This window comes from Siniperca chuatsi, linkage group LG6, assembly GCF_020085105.1.
Source record: "Siniperca chuatsi isolate FFG_IHB_CAS linkage group LG6, ASM2008510v1, whole genome shotgun sequence".
In the NCBI taxonomy this organism is placed as follows: domain Eukaryota; kingdom Metazoa; phylum Chordata; class Actinopteri; order Centrarchiformes; family Sinipercidae; genus Siniperca; species Siniperca chuatsi.
In genome coordinates this window covers 17,706,111-17,728,151 of record NC_058047.1, presented here as the reverse complement: position 1 = coordinate 17,728,151, position 22,041 = coordinate 17,706,111, and the positions used below count along the sequence as shown (strand labels likewise).

Below are 22,041 nucleotides of genomic sequence, written 5' to 3'. Positions count from 1 at the left end.
ACAGCCAGACACCTGTCTTCTCAATGTAAGGCTAACTGTTTGTTTGTGGCTATAGTGGTGCCCTGTGTGAATGCACATGTCTGTATTTCCATTTGGGCATCACAACTGTAATGCAAAGACCTGAGATGTTTCTATGAGAAGCATTAAAGTGATGAGAGGGTGTAGAAAACACACACACACACCACACCCTAATATGCATGAGTTAGTTTGAGTGATGCCTTTTCTTTTCACGTCCTCACAAGGAAAAAACACCAAGTGTGTTTTTCCATCTTCCCACAAAAGCCTCATTGCTCACAGGATACATGTTTGTCTGTCACTGTATCACCTCTTCTACAAATTTCCAATCATCAATTTGTAGAATTGACCTGAATGTTAATAACTTTTCATGTGGGTGTGTGAATCAGAACTCTTTGGGGAGTCAGACTGTGCCAGCTCTTAGCACTAGAGGGCACTAGGGCTACGTCTATATCCATGATCTCCGTCCACTTGCAGAATATGTGTAGGGGAGCACATACTTTTCATGTGTAGGGTTCTTATCGCCCTCTTTAAATCTCTCTTTCTTCCTCTTCTCACTCACTCACTCTATTGGTAAGATCAGACCGCCATCGGCCAGCTCTCAGGAGCTCTTCAGCCCCGAGAAGGTCAGCTGAAGGAAAACTTCCTCTCATCTGGCTCCATTAAGGCACCTGTGACCTTCGGTTACCGTGACAAATATATGTGTGCGCTCCTATGTGTGTGTGCAGGATTGTAGACGACAGGAATCATGTTTGTTCCACTGTTCCATTGTTTATCGCAATCAAGCACACACACACACACACACACACACACAAACACACACCGCATTACATATGCCAACACAAGCCCCTTTCTCCTCTCTCCTTTGTAAATGAAATCAATAGACGCAGCTATCACATCCCTGTTCTGTCACTGCACATCTGTCGCAACAAGAGGCAACAAAAGAGCAACATGGTTTTCTAGTGAGTACACATGACCTGACACACATACACTCACACATGCACACACACTCACACAACCAGGGACACAAATATTAGAATAATGACTCTGATGATTACAAGATCAATTGGCTTGATTTCAGTGGGAGATTGTTACTGCAGGAACAGTGTGTGTGTGTGTGTGTGTGTAGACAGGAGATTGGAGAAATTAAGAGAGACACAATAGAACATGACTGCCACTGTCTACACTCTGAACCATATCTTTTCCTTCCTGGAAACACTTCCACACACAGACACACAGAAACACACACGCACACACACAGATCACATACGGTGAAGGATACATGTCTCCTCAGTGTAGGGCACAGGAGCGGTGCTGCCAGCTGTCATGTAGCTGTAGAAGGACACCTCTAGAGTGTAGCAGTAGGACGTGTCATCAAGGAGACCACCGAGGAACCGTCTACCGGTACCGGCCTTCACCACGTCCCGGTTGAAGGACGTGTTGGACTAGAGGAATACACAAAAAAACCAAATACATCTGAAACATCATGTTAGAATAGTGGTTAGAGAGATGACACTTCAGTGAGAGGATTATGGTTCAAGTCTTTGTGTCAGCAAATATTTACCCTGTTAAAGCATCTTTGAGGAAGACTCTGGAGTCTGGAGAATTTCCCTATGGAGATCATTAGCCCCAACTATGACATATAACCTTAAATACCTCTATAGATCCTGAATACCTCTATGGAAATTGTTATGAGTTTAGTTTTTCAAAATGTACTAGTAGCTGGCCAGTGTTTCCCAGCTGAAACTTTCCAAAATAAAATGCTTTTTCTGTCCATGAAAACCTGAGTGAAAGATTATTTCTCTTACAGAAACAGAGGAAAAAAACACACATTCAGTAAAAATATATTGCTTTTGTGTTTTTGTGTCCCAGTTTACACATCACTGTACTTGAAAAAGTCTACACTGCACAGTTGTACACTGTGGTGGAAATGGGTCAGTTACCACCAACTTCTGTAGAATCACAAAGTGACTATTGTGTTGGGCAAATCTGCTAAGACCTGTTCCTATGATAACCAAAAGGTTAAAAGCAGCTGTAATCAATGTTTTTGTAATAACAATTAAATCAAAATGACTATATTTAATATGAAAGGCTCATAGTGATTAATCCACAGAGAATTATCACTAAACTCTGCAGTTCCCCTCAACTGTACAGAGTGTTTTACGAATCTTTCAGCTTATTGTTTTGGTTTTCAGTCCCATAACTGTACTGTTTTGGTTCACTCTCACCGCTCTCATCAGCATCGTTTTCGGCCACAGCAGGCAGCTGTTTTCATTGAAAATACTCTGATAAACCCGCTCTGCCCAGCACCAAACAGCAGGCAGAGAAAGTTAGCGACTACCTGGTGAACATAGTCGACCATTTAGCTGCTAAAGAGCCTGATATTTCCCTCAGGAGTTGATAGAGACCAAAAACAGAGCTAAAAGGAGAGTAAATATTGGACATGGACTCATCAGGTGGACAGAAACAAATCTCCAAATTAATGTTAATGTTTGCCATATCAATTTACAGTAAAAGTTGTCCATGTTGTGTTCACAGCTTGTTTTTGCTGCCCCCAAATAGCCAGGAAATCAGTTAATGAAGGTTTAAGGATTTCTGAAAGCCTTGTATGCAGGAAAATTTAAGTAGGGGGAAGCTACTAAACTTTCAAGTTATAACTAAATCTATTGACTTCTCTGGGATGTGTTTAGGTAAAGGTATACAGGTCATATGTGTCTGGTAAGTATTATGCTATTATCATGCTGGTTTTGTTTAAATACATCACAGATCATATGTAGCATGGAATAATCCCTTAGCATAAGTATAATATTATAAGTCCAACTGAGTGTGTCAAGTACATTACTATTACTACCATTAGTATTTGCGTTATATACTACATGAGTCAGTCATACTGAACCAACTAAAAAAACATTTTAATAAATCCATTAATATCTGCTCAAAAACCATTAACATCATAAATATTTGACTCACAATTTAATTTGACAATATTTCCTTGTTTATAAAGGAAATACAAATCAGCTGCTGTCAATATCAGCTGACATGTCTCATCAGTGAAAATCTATTAACACCCAGTGATTTGTTTCTCAATAACTTGCAGCGGTAAGCCTCTTGAGAATCCAGGACAAATTATAAAGGGTACAATAGCTTATTTGAACAGATTCACTTCATACAATGTCATTACAAAGATTGGCTGTACATGGCAATAGCAGAAAAAAAACATCTAGTCTATTTTAGGTTTCAGTGTGTCAGCTATACTACACAAATATGGTGCTGTCTTGGGAAGAGTGTGGAAAAAGTTTCCATTCACTGTCACTCCACTCTGCTGCAGTGAGAGTTGCCTTGCTAAAATGCAGACTTGGCGGCCACCAGTGGGAGTTTTCCATGATTGTGTTGTGCTGCTGCTGCTGCTGCATTGGGCTTTAGGTAGTGCTGAATGGCAAGAGGGACAAAAGCACAGTGAGGGAGATGACCCCTGGGCCAGCTGTCATCCAAGCAATACAGGGAAAGAGAGAGAGAGAGAGAGAGAGAGAGAGAGAGAGAGAGATTCTCCTGAAATAGCATTTTACTCATCCTTTGTAATGCTGCATACTGTATAGAGACTGACATTTCCATACATCTGTGGGTGAACATCTGCTTGTCTGGCTTGTCCCTGTATTGAGGTTGGCACTGAGTGTCAATGGGCAATAAAGGTTATTTTTTATTATGTGTGTAAGTGGCTCTGCTATTAAATGTCACTGAGAAAGCGAAGGTCAGTGGAAGTGACACAGGGCTGAGAGGAAATGGTTTGGTGGATAATGTACTTGTATGAAAAGGTGTTATTAGGTTATGCATGTGTGGCTGGGTGTCAGTGAATGGATTTTCTCCCACTTGTTCTTTGCTTCTCTCCGCCATTCATTTCCAAGTCTCTCTTGAGTATGAGACCCTGTGACTCAATGAGATTACCTGTCTAAAAAAAGGTTAAATTCAAAATTCAAAATTGTTTCCAATTATTTCATTTCCGCCTTGGTTTCCCCCTCCTCGCTGCCCTCAGTCTACATAGTCCTGTCCAAATAAACCCAGTTTCAGCCACCTCAGAGGGTGCTTTAGCAGAACACCTGAACTGATCATACAGAATATCCTGGCCTACTTTTACAGTCCTGTGTTTGCTATTTATGTTCTGCACATACATACAGTATAAATGCATATTCATATTAATGGTTACATGTCTAGGAAACTTGTAACATACTGTATCTCTGTTCTGTGCATCTGTAGGATCTCATATTATACTCTACTCTATATCCTCTACTCTCCTACTTGTTGAATTGGATATACAGTATATTAATAGTTCACAACTTACTTCATACCTTACTTTGGGGAGAATAGTGTAGTTTCTCATACATAATTTCCATTCATATTTTTGCTCCTCAAGGACATATGCCACCACTGCTGCTGTTTTGGCACACCACAATTCCGCGTACCTACCTAACACTGAATTTTTGCTGTATATTTTAAATAATTCATATCTTTTTAAATATATTCTAGAGTTAAAATCATTGGATGTGTGTTTTATTATTATAATTATTATGTTACTAGTTAATTGAACTGAATTGTCAGGGTTTATAAAGTTTCACCCTCTCATTGTTTACACTCCCTTAACCTCATCTCTTTTGTGGTCAAGGTGAGCATCTTTGTGTACAACTGGAACACGCTTTCTTCTGCACACATATCTCCTCAAATAATTTAACACCTCCTGTGTGTGTGTGTGTGTGTGTGTGTGTGTGTGTGTGTGTGTGGCTGTGGGAAGGGGATGTGTACAAGAAGGAGGGGCTTCACAGGGTGGACAGGTAGCACAGGGACCTGGTGTAGAGTAGAGATTGGGGTCAGGCAGGTTGAAGGAACTGACCATGTTGCTTTATATGCCCCAGCACTCAGCTCGATGATGTGTGTGTGTGCATGCCAGCTGGGTGCATAATGTATTGCTAATAAACACATACATGCAGTCTGTGTATATTTTTTCCTCACCTAAAACCAGCTAAGCAGGTGTTTTTTTTTTTTTTTTTACAATCAACACCTCGCTTCCAATTGATGCAGTTACACATATTTACACCAGGGAGGTGCCCAGTGCAACCAAGGTCTTCAACTGTGTGCTGCAAAGGGTACAGCAGGTGGCAATTAAGTGCCTCACTGAACAGCACCTCACCAGCAGTTGCTGAGATAGGACTATTTCTCCGTGCTAGCCCTGGGATTATAGTTGGTGAAATTCTGCTCCTAAGCCTGCCTCTCTAGTGTGTTTGTGTGTGTCTGTTTGTGTGACTTACAAAGGAGAAGTCTGGTGCATTTTGGCACAGCAACCTTGGGAAGACAGCCTGTCTCTGGACGCGCTCCTCGTCCTCGAACACATTGCCGTACATGAAGCCATTCAGCATGGTGGAGTGGGCATGAACATCAATGTAGAACTCCAAACTAACTCTCTGATGCAGGAAAAGAGGGAGGGAGGCAGTGAAAGAGAACAGAGGGACAGAGAAACAGAGACACACAGACAGAAGATAAAAACAGCAGGTTAGTGGGGAAGATGAGATATTTTTCTGAAAGTGTGAGCAACAGTCCACACCAGTTTACCCACTTGGATTATGGGAAGGCTTTTCTTTGCTCTGGGGAGACTGTGCTGGGGAGAGGCTTTCACCCATGGGATGACTACAAACCCTCCAGACACTGCAGACTGAGAATATGTTTACTACCTGAAAGGAGCCAACCACCCAGATATAACTTCAATCAGACTGTCCTTCTGAAGGGCACACCTACAGTACATACATGGATGGTGAGCAGAGATGAATATGGTGTGAAGACATGCAGACACTCTCTCATGTGGATGTCTCAGAATCATCACATACCCCATACTTATCTATCAGGTTAATATTGACTTCATATTGAGTGTGTATGTCTTTTCTCTCCAGTATACACTGTGTAAAATGGATTTGATAAGATCTGTTTCTCTTGCTCGACTCTGTTATCTAAATCTACACACAAACACACTCACACATACACAGACTTTTATCTTGTGATACAAAAAGGGAGCTTCCAATTACTTATTCTCCAACCTCTAACTATAACCCTCACTATGACATGTCTAGATGCAGGACTATCACGGTCCTGGATGACAGCACCCATTTCAAAAGAAATAGTGGAGCTGCTCACAGCTAGAAATAATCAAAACAAATTAAGGATGGTAGTGAGAAAGCACCAGGAAGACATAAAAAAATTAAGAAAAGTTTTAAATCTTTCCCAAACATTTTGAAGTCACTTATTGAATTTTTCTAATTTAAATTGGCAGTAGCTTTCCAAAGTTGCAGTCTGATGTCCATCTGTGCATGTCTCAGCGTAGTACAAAACAGTAGAGTGTATTCATTCCCTCTATTCTTACAACCAACAGTGTACAATATGCATAATAGCACATAATGTATACTTTATAGTGTTATCCATGTTATCATGTAAGGCAACGCAAGGCTAGGTTATTTGTATAGCACATTTCAGCAACAAGGCAATTCAAAGTGCTCTACATAAAACATAAAAGCAACATTAGGCAATATAAAAAGACATTTAAATAATATTAAACAGAGTTAAACAGAAAATAAAAACAAGATGAAACAGGAGAGCAAAAGTTACAGTGCAGTGTAAGAAATGAATCATTATCTGATTCAGTAAAATGTAGTGTGGAATTGGTCCATAGCTATAGACGCTAATGGAAATTCACCCAAACAGCATCAATGTTCTAGTTACTTTACATACACCATTGTACGACAAAGATGTTAAATGATATTTAACATATAATTAAACAGTCTCTCATTGCTCAACTGCATTAATTTTCTGAATAAATATGAAATGTTGTATATTTGAGTTCAACAATGCAGTATTTTCAGGTTGTTGCATAACCTTTCAAAGAACATTCTACAAGAAACTGCCCACTTTAGCTGGGTGTACTGTAAGATTAACCACCTAATACATCTCACTTGTATTTGAATGGAATGGGAACATGTGATTTTGATAAAAAGGTTTTTGAAAAAACTTGGTGTATACCTTTAACCCTGACCCTAAACCCTAAACCATAAACCTAAACCAGCCAGGATCTGAAGACCAGCAAAAATGACCTCCCTTGGCAAAAAACTCCTCACGTCAATGGTCTTAAACTGGTTCTGCCAAGGGCAGGAATACAAGCCCCCTCACACACACACACACACACACACACACACCTTCTGACCCCTAACTCAGGAGCAGCACCGACCAGCATGCCTCCTCTTTGCCTCCTCTCTCTCTTATCACTCCATTCTCTTTCTCCTGGTTTTTATCCTTCCCCTCTACTTCTTCCTCCTCTTTATCTCCCTCCCTCCCTCTCCGCTCATTACACATTCAGCACCACACCTTGTTCCCTGTGGGTTGTAAAGAGGAGGAGAGGAAAGGAAGAATGACAGGATGGAAAAGGAGAGGGAGAGATAGTAGGAGGTGAAGGGGAGGGAGGGAGGGAGCGCAGAAAGAGGGAAAAACAAAGACGGACAAAAGACAAAGAGAAAATGATGCATATGGGTTTGTGACTGTGTGTGTGTGTGTGAAGATACAGAGGGGCAGGGAAGAGCAGAGGGAAAAACATATAGAGATGGGGGTGCAAAGAGAGAGAAAGAGAGGAAATAAGTACATAAAGACAAACAGAAAGAGAGAGAGAGAAAGAGAGGAAGAGAGAGAGATGGGGAAAGACATAGAGATGTGTGTAGGGAGGTGTAGAGAGATTGACAGGAGAGAGAGAGAAAGAGAGAGAGAAGGAAGCGGAGCTTGGGCGGCCCGGGCGACGCAGTGTGCCTGTGTTTGAAATTCCGCTCACAGCCAAAGCAATTTCCTGGCGGTGGCTGTGCTGTCAGCTGCTTGGCTGGCTGTCGGTGAAATATGGTGGCTGGGAGTCGGCCGCTAGCAGCCCCCGACAACCTGATGGATGGAGCCCCAGAGGAGAGGAGCAGCAGCAGGAGAAGGTGGTGGAGGAGGAGGAGGGGTAGAAGAGGACAGTGGGAGGGCGGAGGGAGGGAGAAACAACAGAAAAACAAAACAAAAAAAGGAGCAAGAGGGGAAAAAAAGCTAAATGCAGCCAATGCAGTGGTGGTGAAGGGACATAGACAGAGGGAGAAATATATAGAGAGACATAAAGGGAGAGTTACATAGGGGATGGAAAGAAAGAGGGGAGGGGTAGATGGAGAAACAGAGAAGATGGAGGAAGAGGGGGGAGTTTAGAAAGAGAGGGAGGTGGTGAGAGAGGCAGATCCAGCTCCATTAGGCAGGAGAAAGGAGGGTGGAAGGAGTTCCAACCAACCAGCCAAGGTCTAGATGGGGGAAACCAGCCTAATAATCACCTGGGTCTCTCCCCTCTGGAGGAGATGGAGGCTAGGAGGAGGGAGAAGAGTAAAAGGAGGAGGAGATGGAGGTGGATGGATTGGAGGGGGGTGATCAAAAGTGGCAGACTGAGTATAGCATAGAGGTTAACTGGCAGTTACATGCCTACATAGAATCCCAATGAATAACTGATCTGCAAATTCTGTGGAAATGTTACTTTATTAACTCAGTTTTTAACTAATTACTCAAGATCACAAAGAGCTGGCTACACTACATGGCCAGAAGTATGTGGACTAAAATTACACTCATGTGACTGCTGAACATTTCCAAACCATTGGCATTAAAATGCTGCTATAATAGTCTCCACACTATCTGGGAATGCTTTACACAAGAAATTGGAACTTGACTGCTCTGGGTTAATTAAAATAAAGACTAAAACCTAACATAAACCTGAAACAACTAATCAATTATTCGATCTGGCCATTGCCAAAAAACCTAATGTGCAACCATTTTGATAATCAATAAAAAATGTAAGTCATTTTTTTAAGCAAAAAAGTAAAGAATTCACGAGTTCCAGTTTCACAAATGTTAATATTTTCTTTTAGTCTATGATATTAAAAATCTCTTTGGGTTTTTGCCTGTTGGCCAGAAAAAAAGAAGACATTTTAAGACGTCACATTGGGGCTGTGGGAAATTCTGATACATTTTTCACTTTTTTTTATATATACTAAAAGATTAATTGAGTAATCTAGGTAATAATAATAATCATAATCAGAGAATTAGTCGATGATGAAAATGAGCAGCCCTATTCGGAAAACCATTTCTTTATGGACCTTGCTTTGTGCAAGGGGGCATTACCATGTTGAAACAGGAAAGGATCATCCCTAAACTGTGGTCACAAAGTTGGAAGCACACTAAACACTGGTCTGAAATATCACTACATATAACATATAGCTTGCTATATGTATGTATACTATATGTAGCATACATATAGCATACATATAGCAAGCGTTTACATGGTTGGAACCAAGGTGCCTAGCCTAAACCATGAAAACAGCAAGTATCCACAGTATGTGGCCAAAAATGTAATACAGTGTATTATGTTTGGCCATACAGTGTATCATGTGTGAAAAACAGTTTGCCAGTCCACTGAGGGGCAAACACAGATTCAGTCACATTTATTCAAGTGGAGTGTCCAAGCCACCTGACGTAGATATTTATCTTCATGAAGTGACAGGAAAGTAGATCATATGGAAGAAACCCACAAAAATACAAAGAGAACATGCATAGAAAGAAGGTGAAGGACCTAAAGTCACATCTTGTTTGTTGTGGGTGAAGACACAAAACAAATTCAGTTCAATTGAGTCTGTCCCTGTCCTGATTCTAACCCTGAAGGTTTCTCCTTCACAGCATCATTTGAAGGACAGTAGAGAGAGGAGCAGCAGTAACAGCCATGGAGCCCACACAATGTCATGTCCAGGCTTACTACAATACTTAGTTAATGCCCTGTCAATCAAACTGAGAGGGTTCTGAAGGCCCCACTACTGTGATTGATGCTTCAATTAACAACCCGCTCTGACCTCCAGAATTGTTCATTTGAAATTGTAATTAAGCAATTAGGGGCAATTAAGAAGTCAGAAGACAATTTGAGAGGGTGATGGAAGAAAAAGAGGGAGAGGGAGAGCAAGCTGTCCAAATTAAACCTCTAAGAGAGAAACAAAAGCCCCATCTCTCTGCAGAAACTCCAGGGAACTCTCAACTTGTGGTGAACTTGCAGCGGCCACAAACAGTTTAGTGTAAAACCTAGAAGGTCAAACGAATGAATTTTGTCAGACAAGTACTTATCTCCTGCATATTAATTAGAGCGGGTGCGGGGGGTGCTGTGAGGGCCGTAAATGCCGGGCTTATCTTTACACAGAAAGGAAAAGGAGCTGATTGAAGCAGGATTACAAGCTTCTGAATAAAGCTCTTGGCATCAGCAGCATATGTTTTGAGGAGAAGGGAAACTGCTGTTTGTTCAAGAGAAGAAAGTTGAACTTCCTCGCCATGTAATGCATATTATCCAACATTAAAATATTGCCTTTAATGCCTTTCTGGCAGAAAGGCCTGAGGGCAAACTCCTCCCATATGTACCCAGGTCAGTAGGTAGAACATGTAAATGTTAATGAACCAAGTCACTGAACGAGGAAGTGACGTACTAACTGAAGACCCGACTTGATGAGAGGACTGACAGATTTCATTTTCATGTTGACACCAGAAGAGCGTGGTGACTTGTAAATGTAAATGCAATAGACTGGGGGCGCTGTTTTGTGTATTGCATTTGAATATTGTCCTCTGTACAGCAGATTAAGTCTTTGAAAATGAAATGTCAATGTCAATGCCATTTTCATTTTCAGATTGTTAGAAAATTGCATTTTCATTTTGTCTTAAATATTGCTTGCATAAATGGAATTGTTTATATTGCATTTTAATTTTCAAATTTGAATTAACATTTTAATATTGTCCACTGTACAGCGGTTTACAACTTTGAAAATTAAATGTCAAACAGCTTTTCCATTTCCAATTCCACAATTTAATATGCTGATAGAATGCCAATACAAGTAGGTTTGTGAAAATGAAAATTGGATTATTGCATTTTCATTTTCATTTTTACTGTAATAACACATACATATGTGGAAAATTATAATGCTATTGTGAAATTACATTTTCATTTTCAAGTTTACATTATCATTTTTATATAGTCCCCTATAGGCTTGCATACATGTGACTGGAGGGATGTCAATTGACTGTTCATTAAGCCCCACCCCCTTAGTTACTGTTGCTACGCATGTCAAGCATATTCAGTTTACAATGATAACATTGGCAGATGTATCACTCGAAATTCCTAGTAATTTTCTGATTTCAGACAAAACCAGATTTCTTATTTCTAGCCTGTCACTGTTGATTTTGTCGGACAAGAGTCACTAGCAGATTTTATCAGTTGCAGCTAGCTAGTTACTTTAGCTAACGTTAGCTTCACGAGTTGGTTGAAATGCTGTCTCCGGCTGATTTTTGAATGCCTACAGCTGATTCATATGAAGGAGAACCCTGTAAAGGAAAAATATGCACTTAATGACTACATACATGATATCATGCTAAAACACTGAGACTAAAGTTGCAAGTCCCAGGCAAAAAGTTAGCATCCTCATCAGTTCATGATCCATGTAGAAGACATGGAAATAAAGAAACAGAATGTTCTTGTATTGGAGAGTTAGTTAGTAAAATCAGACTATTCTTTCTACTATAATGCTGTTTAGCTCCTTAGCTTACATACTTGGAAAGGCAAGACAAAGGTTAGATTAATACTTTATTAAATGTATGCATGTTTCACTTAATGTTACAAGTGAAAAGGCTTTAAGGATGAGGAATAACCCATGTTTTTGGCAAACGTAACACTATCTCGGACAAAGAGTTTTGCTGGGGTTGCTGGAGTGTAAACTTCCCCAAATCCAACAGAGCAGGACAGAGCCACTAATGCCTGTACTCTGATATAGTAGCATCCAGGACCGACTCTCACACAGTGAGGAAATAATAACACCATTATTTATTTATTTATTTTTTTACAAAACCTGTAACCCCACAAAACAATGTAGTATGAAATGCCACTGGCCTTGGAAGTAACACTGGGTTAGGTTACTAACATTACTGTAGGCAGTACGCTAGTTAGCCAGACATGCTAACATTTGCAGCTTACGTAAGAGCAGGCACACACACACACACACACACACACACACTGTTTAACCAATTTCACTTTTGCTCTTGTATTTTTGGTTTTCGAGAGGGTTGAAAAAAGAAACCACTGTCCCAAATCTTACTATACGGAGTATTGATCTTACTAAAGCCTAAAGCTTGAAGGTCTGCCATGCTTAGTTATGAGTGCTAAACTACGATTGGACAATTGATGTTTAGGAGAAGAATTTAGCAAACGGTCAATTCAAAGGTAACATCCAAGGTACTAGTCAGTGGAGCCACGTAGGTGTGAATTTGTGGAACTGTGTGAGCATCAAACATTCATACTGAGTCAAGCTTTCCCACACAAAAAGGATGGAAAGAAAAACCATCATATCACTTATACACTGTAAAACTATACTCAACATTTCATTAGTTAGAGAAGCCAATTCAGGTCACAGGGGCACATGGTCAGTGAACCTCTAATGATGTAGCAGTGACAGAACATGGCAGATGGCATGACCTGCTTCACAGACGAGAGTAAATGACACAAAACTCTCCCTCCGTCTGTTTCTGTCGCTCTCTTTTTCTCCCCCTTCCTCCCCCTCTCAGTCTGTATTGTGCTCTCAAATTGATGGCGGTATTTGTCTGTTTATGAACACAGAGGTGACTTGTAATCAGCCTGAACGGGCGCAGACAGCCCTCTGCTTCGGGCCTGTTAGTGCCACATAAGCTGCCACATCTGTTGGGACAGCCTTCCAGGAGAACAGGTGAAGGAGAAGAGAAGGAGGGTGATAGGTACAGACAAGAAGAGGCGATAAGATGAGACAGTAAAGAGGAGCAAGAGGGGAGGAATTGAAAAAAATATTTTATTATGTAAGAAATTGTGATAAGGAGTGTGAGAGCTTCATCTGTATCTTCCTCTGAAAAGCAGACAATTCAGCTTCAAACTGAGGGAGAATAAAGAGAGGGATGATGGAGGAATTGAAACGACGCAGGGATGATGGGGTAAAATTGGCCGTAAATCTCAGAAATGGATCAGAAATGGTTGGCTGACACCAGAGGACAACGCACATAGAGAGAGGAGTGAGAAGACAGGGAGAAAGAGAAAAAGACATTAATACAACACACAGAGAGATCCCCAGCTCCACACATAAGGCAAATCTGACTGTTGAACAAAGACAGAGAGACAGTGAAAGTGAGACTGCAGTGTAGGGGCTGTAGGAGTCACAGAAAGAGGGCATTAGAGAGGATTTCAAGGTGCAAAATTCATCTAGGTGCTGTGACAGGACCTAATACGTTTGTTTCAGATTGAAAATTTATTTTCTAATATTAAAAAGGTCACAAAGGAGCCAAGGCAACAATGACCTCTTTGTCATCTTTAACAAATTATCCAAAATGGCAGTGTCAAATTGGTGGGGATATGTCGGCCAGTGATGAATGCTTCTGGTAATCAGCCAATCAAAAAGAATTCTTCCTCTGCTTTTGATAAATGAGCTGGAAAAGCAACGCTTTAGGAAGGAGATGGGTCCATTTGTTTCTTTGGTCTCTTTTTCTTTTTTTCTCCCTCTCCATTTCTCTTTTCAAAACAAACAACAGGGTAGCTTGGGAACAGATTATAGCTCCTTGCATCACTGCCTCTTTCAGCCATTTTCCCTGCTGACCAATGTTCAGCTGCAGATGGTAAATGATGGAATTTTATGAAACAGCTTGAGCAAGTGTGCCTTCAGATGGACGGAGAGGAAGTTTACAGCCAACTTATAAGCAAATTACTTAGTCGTCATTCACACAATGGCTGTACTTGATCACGCCTCTATTTTACATTTCACATTGTATTTATTATGTGAATAATGTGTGCAAGATCCCTTTAAAGCCACATTAAGCAATTTTGGACCACTGCGGGCAGAAAAACAAACAAACTCACTGACAGAACTTTGAATTACTATCAGTTTAACATCTGGTCTTATGGTTTACATGGTAGCAAATCATTGTCCTATTACACAACCAGTAGACCCAGTACGACATGGGGATCCCAGTGGAGTCCTCTTTCGTGTCACCTGATGAAGCCAAACAATCACTCCACTAATTGGCCCACTAACTCCTAAAACACCTGGGTTTTTGTTATTATACACTTCCCCTGACGAGATTTAAAGCAAATATGAATTCATCCTATTAGCAAGTATTGTGTATGTAGCTACAGCCTGATATAGCTGGTGCCTCTGTGCAACTCCACTGTTGTCCAAAAACTGTTAAAAATACACGAAAGAGCCATTCTGTTGAATTATGTGACATACTCTGTCATTATGATCAACACAGCAAGCGTTGTTTGCTGGTCAATCACCTTGTGAGAACTCAAGTATACCTGGCAATATTCCATATCTTTCTTATTGTTAACAAATCCCATGAAAACACAAAAAACAACAATGCATTAGTCTGTCTCTCAATACTTCCCATGTTCCTATTGGTGGAACTCACCACCAAATCCACTGATTCCTTCTTAAATCTTTAAATCTGGTCAGAAATATCATTTTTTTTAAAAAAAGGCTAAATAATCTCCTAAAACTGCACTTTTTAGCAAACATTACTCCAACAGGAGTCAATTATGCATTTGTTTGTACTGATGAATGCACTTTTTACTCATGCAGTGCATTTTTTGGGGACTATTTTCAGCTGTGGAGTAATACACATTCAGTGTGTTACTCCTCCACCCCATGATCCACCTGTAGGCTTTGATTTCATTTCCTCTGATGAGGGAATATTTATCTTCATGCAGGCTGTATGTTGTGAGGAGTGATGAATTTACAGCCTTGATGCCAAATTGTAACTGTACATACTCTGTATTCATATATTAATATAACTGTTCCAACTGAGCTGGCTGATTGGACTTTAAGTCACTGATTTTAAAAAAACATTTGTTGTTCAGGGCAGAGTTTGCATAAACACTAGTGAGTGCAAATGTTCTGGGCAGTGTTGAATTTAAATCCAAATATTTGTCAAATAAAAGTTTCCAGCCATCAATACCAACGTAGTGTAGATTGTGCCCGCTACAAGCTTTGATTAAATGACATTTGTCTGGGAAGTTATTGCCTGAACAGAACAAGGAAGCTATTTTCCCAGCAGAAAAAGAGTGCTGCTGAATTCACAATGATGGAGTATCGCTTTGGAGTGACGAGGGTGTCTGTCACAAGAATGGTTGATGGGGTTTCAAACTGAATGGGCTCCTTTGTGCAACGGAAGGCAATGTGACTTTGAATTATGACGCCTTATGCATAGAACTGTGGGTATCTAAAGTAGGAAAGAAGTCATGGTGATTGACAAAAAGACAGGGTCAGATTTATGTAAATAAAGGACAAGAGCAAATTTACACTGCACCTTGAATTCAATTATCGCTCACAATATGCATTAGCTTTAATAAAGATTACTGAAATTTACAAAGACTAAACAGCCCACATAAGATGACTTATTGCCACCAGCATACACAGAGTTTTTAGTCTTGAGAGAAGCACATAATGAACGACTCAATAAATACAACGGACAACACACAGAATGACTGTTATTAGAGTTGTTTTACTGGGCAATCACCCAGTTCTCATGTGGGATGGTACCTAGAGATGCAAATTTTTTAAAAGCACAACTTTACTTACTTGTTTCTGCTAAAACCAGGATTTTCTGTCAAACATTATGATCATCTACATGGGAAGTATGATTATAGTACATTTTATAATCTAAAGTAAGAGTCATGGTTGGAGTTTACTTATATCAGCTTATAGTTCTCTAGTTTCTGGCTATGGAAAATACATTTTTGTGTTATAAATCCTTATTCAACAGGTATCATATAAATTCAAACTGTAAGCATTGAAACATAATGACAGTTTCATGCCCAACACCAAACTTAACTTAAAAGTTAAAGCTGGAACTCCAAGAGACAATGACAACCTCTGTGGTATTTTTTGAAAGTTGAGGTTTGTTGTTCTTGGGTTGATCAGTGCAAGAGAAGGATTATTGTAATATGTTGTGAATGGAGAAACATTGAGATGATGGAACTTTGCCTTTACAAATGTAACTGTGCATATCAAGAACAGTCCATTACAATTCATTGTAGCCTACAGACACCATTAACATATACAGTATTTGTCCTGTTACAGCATCAAGACCTGCATTCCTAACACACTTTTACAAAGTTAACAGCAAGCAACAACGATATTAAAATGACAAAACAGGGCTGCTATTAAAGCTATATTAGCTAGCTTGTGGCCACCTGCCACCCACCTGTGTGAGTGACTCACTGAATCTCAGGGAACTCCTAAATACGATTTCAGACACATGAACATCATATAGTATAGGCTAATGTCTTTCTCCCACAAATAATTATGAGATTAATGTATCTGTGTTTGATTCAGACTTTACAGCAAGCAAAGGTTGTGCTAACTTAAAGGTGTAATCAGTAATATTTTACAGGCTCTTGGCACAAAATTACTGTAATTTATGAGGTGAGGCTTACACCTGTTGCTGATCAGTCCCAGTGTCCCAACTATTAGCTCAATGGTTGCTGAGACGTCAGGCATTATCAACGTTGTGTGGTTTTGTTATTAACAGTCCAAACTCCCAGGTCCTCTGAACTACCCACCCCTTACTTGCAAACTCTAGTTTTTAGGCACAATTGTAGGGTACAGTATTAAAAATTACCTGGAAATTGATAAAGACCTGCCATTCCAACTTCCTCTCCTAGTTTTTAAACAAATGACCACACTGAGTTAGCAGCTAGTGAATGGGCCCCATATGCTACCTTAGCCCAACTGTTCTGCTATAGCTGCTGCTGATCTCCTGTTAATGGAGTCCTCCAGCAGAGCCCTCCAACCCTGGTAGCCTCATTAGACTCTATGCCCGCTGTGTGAGATGAGCATGAATGGAGGGCAGCAGCACAGGGCCTCCTGGCTGCAGAGTTGGCATTGAAACTGGCATCTGGGAGTCCCAGACTTGAGTAGTGTGTCTGATGGGATTAACTGGCTGTGGCGAGAGAGAGACAGAAGCAGAGAGGTTGCCCAAGCCTCCAAATTAACTCTGTAAGACTGAAGGCAATCATCAGGGAGAAGGGGGGTTACAGGAGGACAAGTGCTGGTGGGATGGTTATCAACAGAGAAGGAGAGGGAATGGGAGGCATCTGACCAGCAGGAGTGGACATATGGCCCAACACTGTATTGACTGGGGACTGAATTTACCCAGCCAGAGAACTCAAAGTCACTGTGGTGGCAGAATTTTGTTTTTTTTTAATTTCCTGCACCAGCAATCATCTCGTGACCCCTTAGATTCATCCCCCGACCCCTTGAGATCGGCTCAACCCAAAGGTTGGGAACCACTGCTCTATATAATGGTGTGATAATTACAATTTATTTGGAAATGTATGCATCAGAGAGAAAAATACCCATGCTGGCAGAGGACACACCTGCTTGTCTGTGCATTGCAGTATTCTAGTTGTATGATGTGTTAGTATAAGTGTTAGTATGTGTCTGTTTGCTCATCATGAGTATGTGTGGGTGTGTGTGTGAATGACAGGCATGAGTGGATCACCCTGCCATGACAGAGTCTATCGATTAATGTGTCAGCGCCGGGGGAAAAGGTTAATCTGCCCGATGCCAGCCCCGCGCCTCACCCCATCTCTGGCCTGCCCTGCATCCCGCCCCAGTCCGCTCCCTCTCTTATCAGGATTAGAGAAGTGTACAAAAGGGCAGAGTATTCCCAGGACACACACTGACCTTCAGTAATCCCACCAACCTGCCGCTCTGCTTATAATTAACATCAGGAACAAAGAGAAAAATCCCTAGCCTGCCTGTGAAGCATTCCTCTGACTGAAAGACTAAAACTGGAGATGGAAAAAGTTACAGTTGAGTTAAAGACTGAAAGCATATAGACTTGCTTTAGTAATATGTTTTGAATGCCCTGGAGAGCCAAGCTGACATTTTAGAGGTGCTGACTAGCCTATCCATGCAGTGCACACACCCTAAACACAGATTGAAAGAACATGCGGACACAAGCAGGAAGGCAGAAAACTGTACTTGGGACCAGTAGACATTACTGAGGTGAAGGAATGTTGAGCACAGTATGGAGGACATGTGTGCATATGTGTGTGTGTGTGTGTGCTTGCTCACTGGGTCTTGGTTCATTTGCACTATGAGTTGTTTGACAGCGTGCAGTGTGGGGTGGGCCCATGGAGAGGGATCCTGCCAGTGGCGATTCAGGTCGAAGCCCATCAGAGAACACCTGTGTACACACACACACACACAGAGTTTTGGTGGTAAATGGTAAATTATAACGCGGTGTACAAAGAATATTACAAATGATTAAAGGTACCCTGTGGAAATTTGGCCCTTAGTAGCGCTATGGACCAATGTTTCTAAGAATGGGTTTCCGTTTTGTTTGTATCTTATTCACACATACAAGTCCTGCCAGTAGTTTCACACTATTCCACTGATCAACAGTTGGTAGCAGTAATAAGCCACCAACAAAGGCAAGGATGAAGAACACTGATGGCAAGCGAACATGAATGTAAAAATCCTTGTGTCCGAAATCACTCCCTCAGTTACTCATTCACTACTCCCTATATAGACACTCTGTGACACATTATATTGTTAGCAGAAAGTACTGTACATGACAAAAGGGTTACCTAAAGCTAGCTAGCCATATCCTAAGATTACCATAGATAACGTTACATTAAACACCACCGCACAAAGTAACCTAAATCTACAGCTAATATATAGCTATTTGTTGCTAAATTAATTCATTACTCTATCATGAAAGACTCATCACTTGATATGACTGAGTCTGAGTCTCACTCCACTCGACCATGAAATATGCAGGTTGTGCAACGAACTGGCAACGACTGGAATCTCATGGAAGAGGGAGGAGGAGTGCTTCATCTAGTGGCTGGATGTTATCAGTGTTATCAATAGCACCTTTAAGAAACAGTGAATTTTAACATAACTTGTTTGTTCACAACAAAAACTCCACAGAGTACCTTTAAGTAAATATATACAATGGATAGTTACTGTAGATAGATAGGTTACAGAGCCCCCTCAGGTTTCCTGAAATATCTTTGTGTTACCTGACAATAACGCTTGCGTTCCCTTGCTATATTTTTTGCATTTGCAACATTTAGTGTGTTGGTCCAGTCAAGTTATAAAACACTGCCGGTTCAGGGAACTATTCTGCAGATACTACAGAAAGGAGAGATGATGTAAGACTTCACATTATGCATTTATTGCAAATTAGTACTTTTGAAAGGCAAAGCTCAAACAGTATATACCATACTGATATGGTTATAGCTCGGAATACAGCTGCATCTGTGGTAGAATCTATGATGCTATGGATATGGCTACGTTAGCTGTACTGCGACTACACTATGAAGTTGCGCCTGAGCCAGCCACAGCTGAGGGTGTGCCCACTCGTGCTGTGGTCGCAACCAGCGGTGGTCTACTATATAATACAATGTCATAATACAGCTCAGTCTTTCTCTGTGGATCAGAGGGAATTGCAATAGTATTTCAGAAAAAGAATTCCCACCATGACCTTCTGGGGGCTCCGTGATAGATAGATAGATAGATAGATAGATAGATAGATAGATAGATAGATAGATAGATAGATAGATAGATAGATAGATAGATAGATAGATAGATAGATAGATAGATAGATAGATAGATAGATAGATAGATAGATAGATAGATAGATAGATAGATAGATAGATAGATAGAAAGAACTGTATGGGGGTGGATTGCTACTCTTAAGTGTTACTAGCAACCTGCAATTGCCATAATGGGATGTTTGCATGTAAAGATGCACCCTGAGCTGCCCTATTTGTTGTCATGTGTGTCTGTGACATTTACTGAAGCCCTTGGTAATGATACAGGAGTTACTGATACTATAGAGCAACTGAGCAGAGCAGCCAGCCATGAACAAAATACTCATCCCAGGTTAACTGACATTGATTCTTTGCTCTGCATGTATCCATTTCAGTCTGCTCTGCGTTGTATTCTGCCGGGATGGCTGTGTGGTATCTGTGTACCTGTCTGTGTGTGTGTGTGTGTGTGTGTGTGTTTGTGTGTGAGAAAGATTGGGAGAGGGGGAGAGAGTGCATGCATGTGTATAAATGAGCATGTGTGGTTGGTGAGGTGAGGACTATCACTACGCACCTCTGTCAATATGCTGCTCATCAGCACTCAGTGTGAAAGCAAGCTAATGAAAATAGCCTTTAAGCAGTCACCAATCACAGTCAACAATATTATAGAGATTGTCACTGTTGGGGAGCAACTGAGATTCCCTGCAAATATTTTTGGAGGCAGTTACAAGGCACCACCACTAGATGGCACTCACAAACACACTAGGCGCACGCCGCTGATGCTTATCTCAGTGTGCATTAGTATTCCTGGGGATGAGCCTATTAAGTAAAAGGCAATTATGAAGATGGGAAAGAGAATAGAGTAGAGGAGGATGCCCACAGAGCTGCAGCAATAGTGTTAAAGACAGAGAGGAGGAGAGGGTGGACAGAGAGAACAGCCCTACAGCCAAATACTATCTTCTTACAAATGCACTGCTGTGAGCTATATGAATTCATTAAGCTCCCTAAAGGTGGAGTTGAGAGGATATGATCCCACGTAGCAGGATATAAAACCATGTAATGTAGCAATGCATTCAAATTAAGAATGAAAAGATGTGTGTTTGAGTACCTGTAGTTGCCCAGGTAGACTCCATCAGGATTTAGCATGGGGACTATCTTGAAGATCACATGGTCTCTTAGGATCTGAGCCACTGGATGCTGGCTCACCAGGAAGTCAATCACACCTAATACACACACACACACACACACACACACACACACACACACACACACACACACACACAGGGAAATAGACTTGAAAAGAAAACCAAAGACGGGCTGGCAGTTAATTGAGTTTTGAGAAACAAAAGGAGAAGGAAGGACAGCGAGAGGCCTCGTCAGAATCGGGGGAGGAATAGGAGACATCAAGCCTAAATCGATACAAATGGAATGGAGCTGACGGCGCTGGAAAAACAGACAGCACACTGCGGGCTAGAAGCCAACTCATCTGATTCATGATGATGCACACACACACACACACACACACACACACACACACACACACAAGCACAAACAGACTGATACTATAGGTAGATTACATAGACAAATAAGTAAATAGATGGATAGACAGATAGATCTATATAACATAGACATTATTTTTTGTTTACCCCTCTACCTCTACCACCTCTCTGTATCAGTCCCTCCTTCATAAACACCATCACTACACCTTGTTAACGTTAATGGACTTTCCTGAGTCTGTCTTACTGAGTCAAAGTAGTGGACAGGGACCACCGCTAAAGGTAAGGCCGTGCCCTCCGTCCCTTTATCGCACCAGACCTCCCTTCCTCAGACCTGCTACCTATAAACAAGGAAGTGTTACCCAGGAGGAGCAAACCTGCCAACTCACCTCAGTCTGAGAAGTAGGAAGGGAGCAAAGAGTCATTAAATCCTGCTAAAATTGTCTTTCAGGTTGTTGTACTGCACAAGGAGACAATTTCCCAAAGGTTACCAGTTTTTCAAGCTGTTTTATTAGTTTTGAGTTAGCGGAGCTCGGGAGCGAAGACAATGCAACCCTATGATATCCTCAGATTTTATTTCCTGAGATATTATATAGAAACACAGGTTCTTGTACCTATTCCTGTAACATTCAGACATCTCAGGTTCAGATGCAGTGCATATGCCTTAAGAATTAATTAACAGGAGAAATGTTGAGTATTCATTTATGAGTTTATACTGTATGTAGCATGTTTCAAAAGAAGATACTGAAAATTACATTAAATTTAAAGGGGCACTCCTGAAAGAAAATTGAGAAAATTACTCAATGATGATGTCAACAGGGTTGTATCTGTTTGGGCTTGGAGACTCCAAACAACTGAAAGCCT

General features: G+C 40.9%; 1 protein-coding gene across 2 annotated transcripts in view; it reads right to left on the bottom strand.

Moving 5' to 3' along the window:
• Positions 1 to 22,041, bottom strand: part of agbl4 (AGBL carboxypeptidase 4) — a 288,623-nt gene that overhangs the window by 7,792 nt on the left and 258,790 nt on the right. For both annotated transcript variants that reach the window (XM_044199149.1, XM_044199150.1), the window contains 4 exons: positions 20,790 to 20,904; positions 18,219 to 18,330; positions 5,313 to 5,465; positions 1,298 to 1,460 (listed from right to left, as the gene is read on the bottom strand). In XM_044199149.1, coding sequence (XP_044055084.1) covers positions 1,298 to 1,460; positions 5,313 to 5,465; positions 18,219 to 18,330; positions 20,790 to 20,904 — 543 coding nt within the window. The remainder of the gene's footprint in view (positions 1 to 1,297; positions 1,461 to 5,312; positions 5,466 to 18,218; positions 18,331 to 20,789; positions 20,905 to 22,041) is intronic.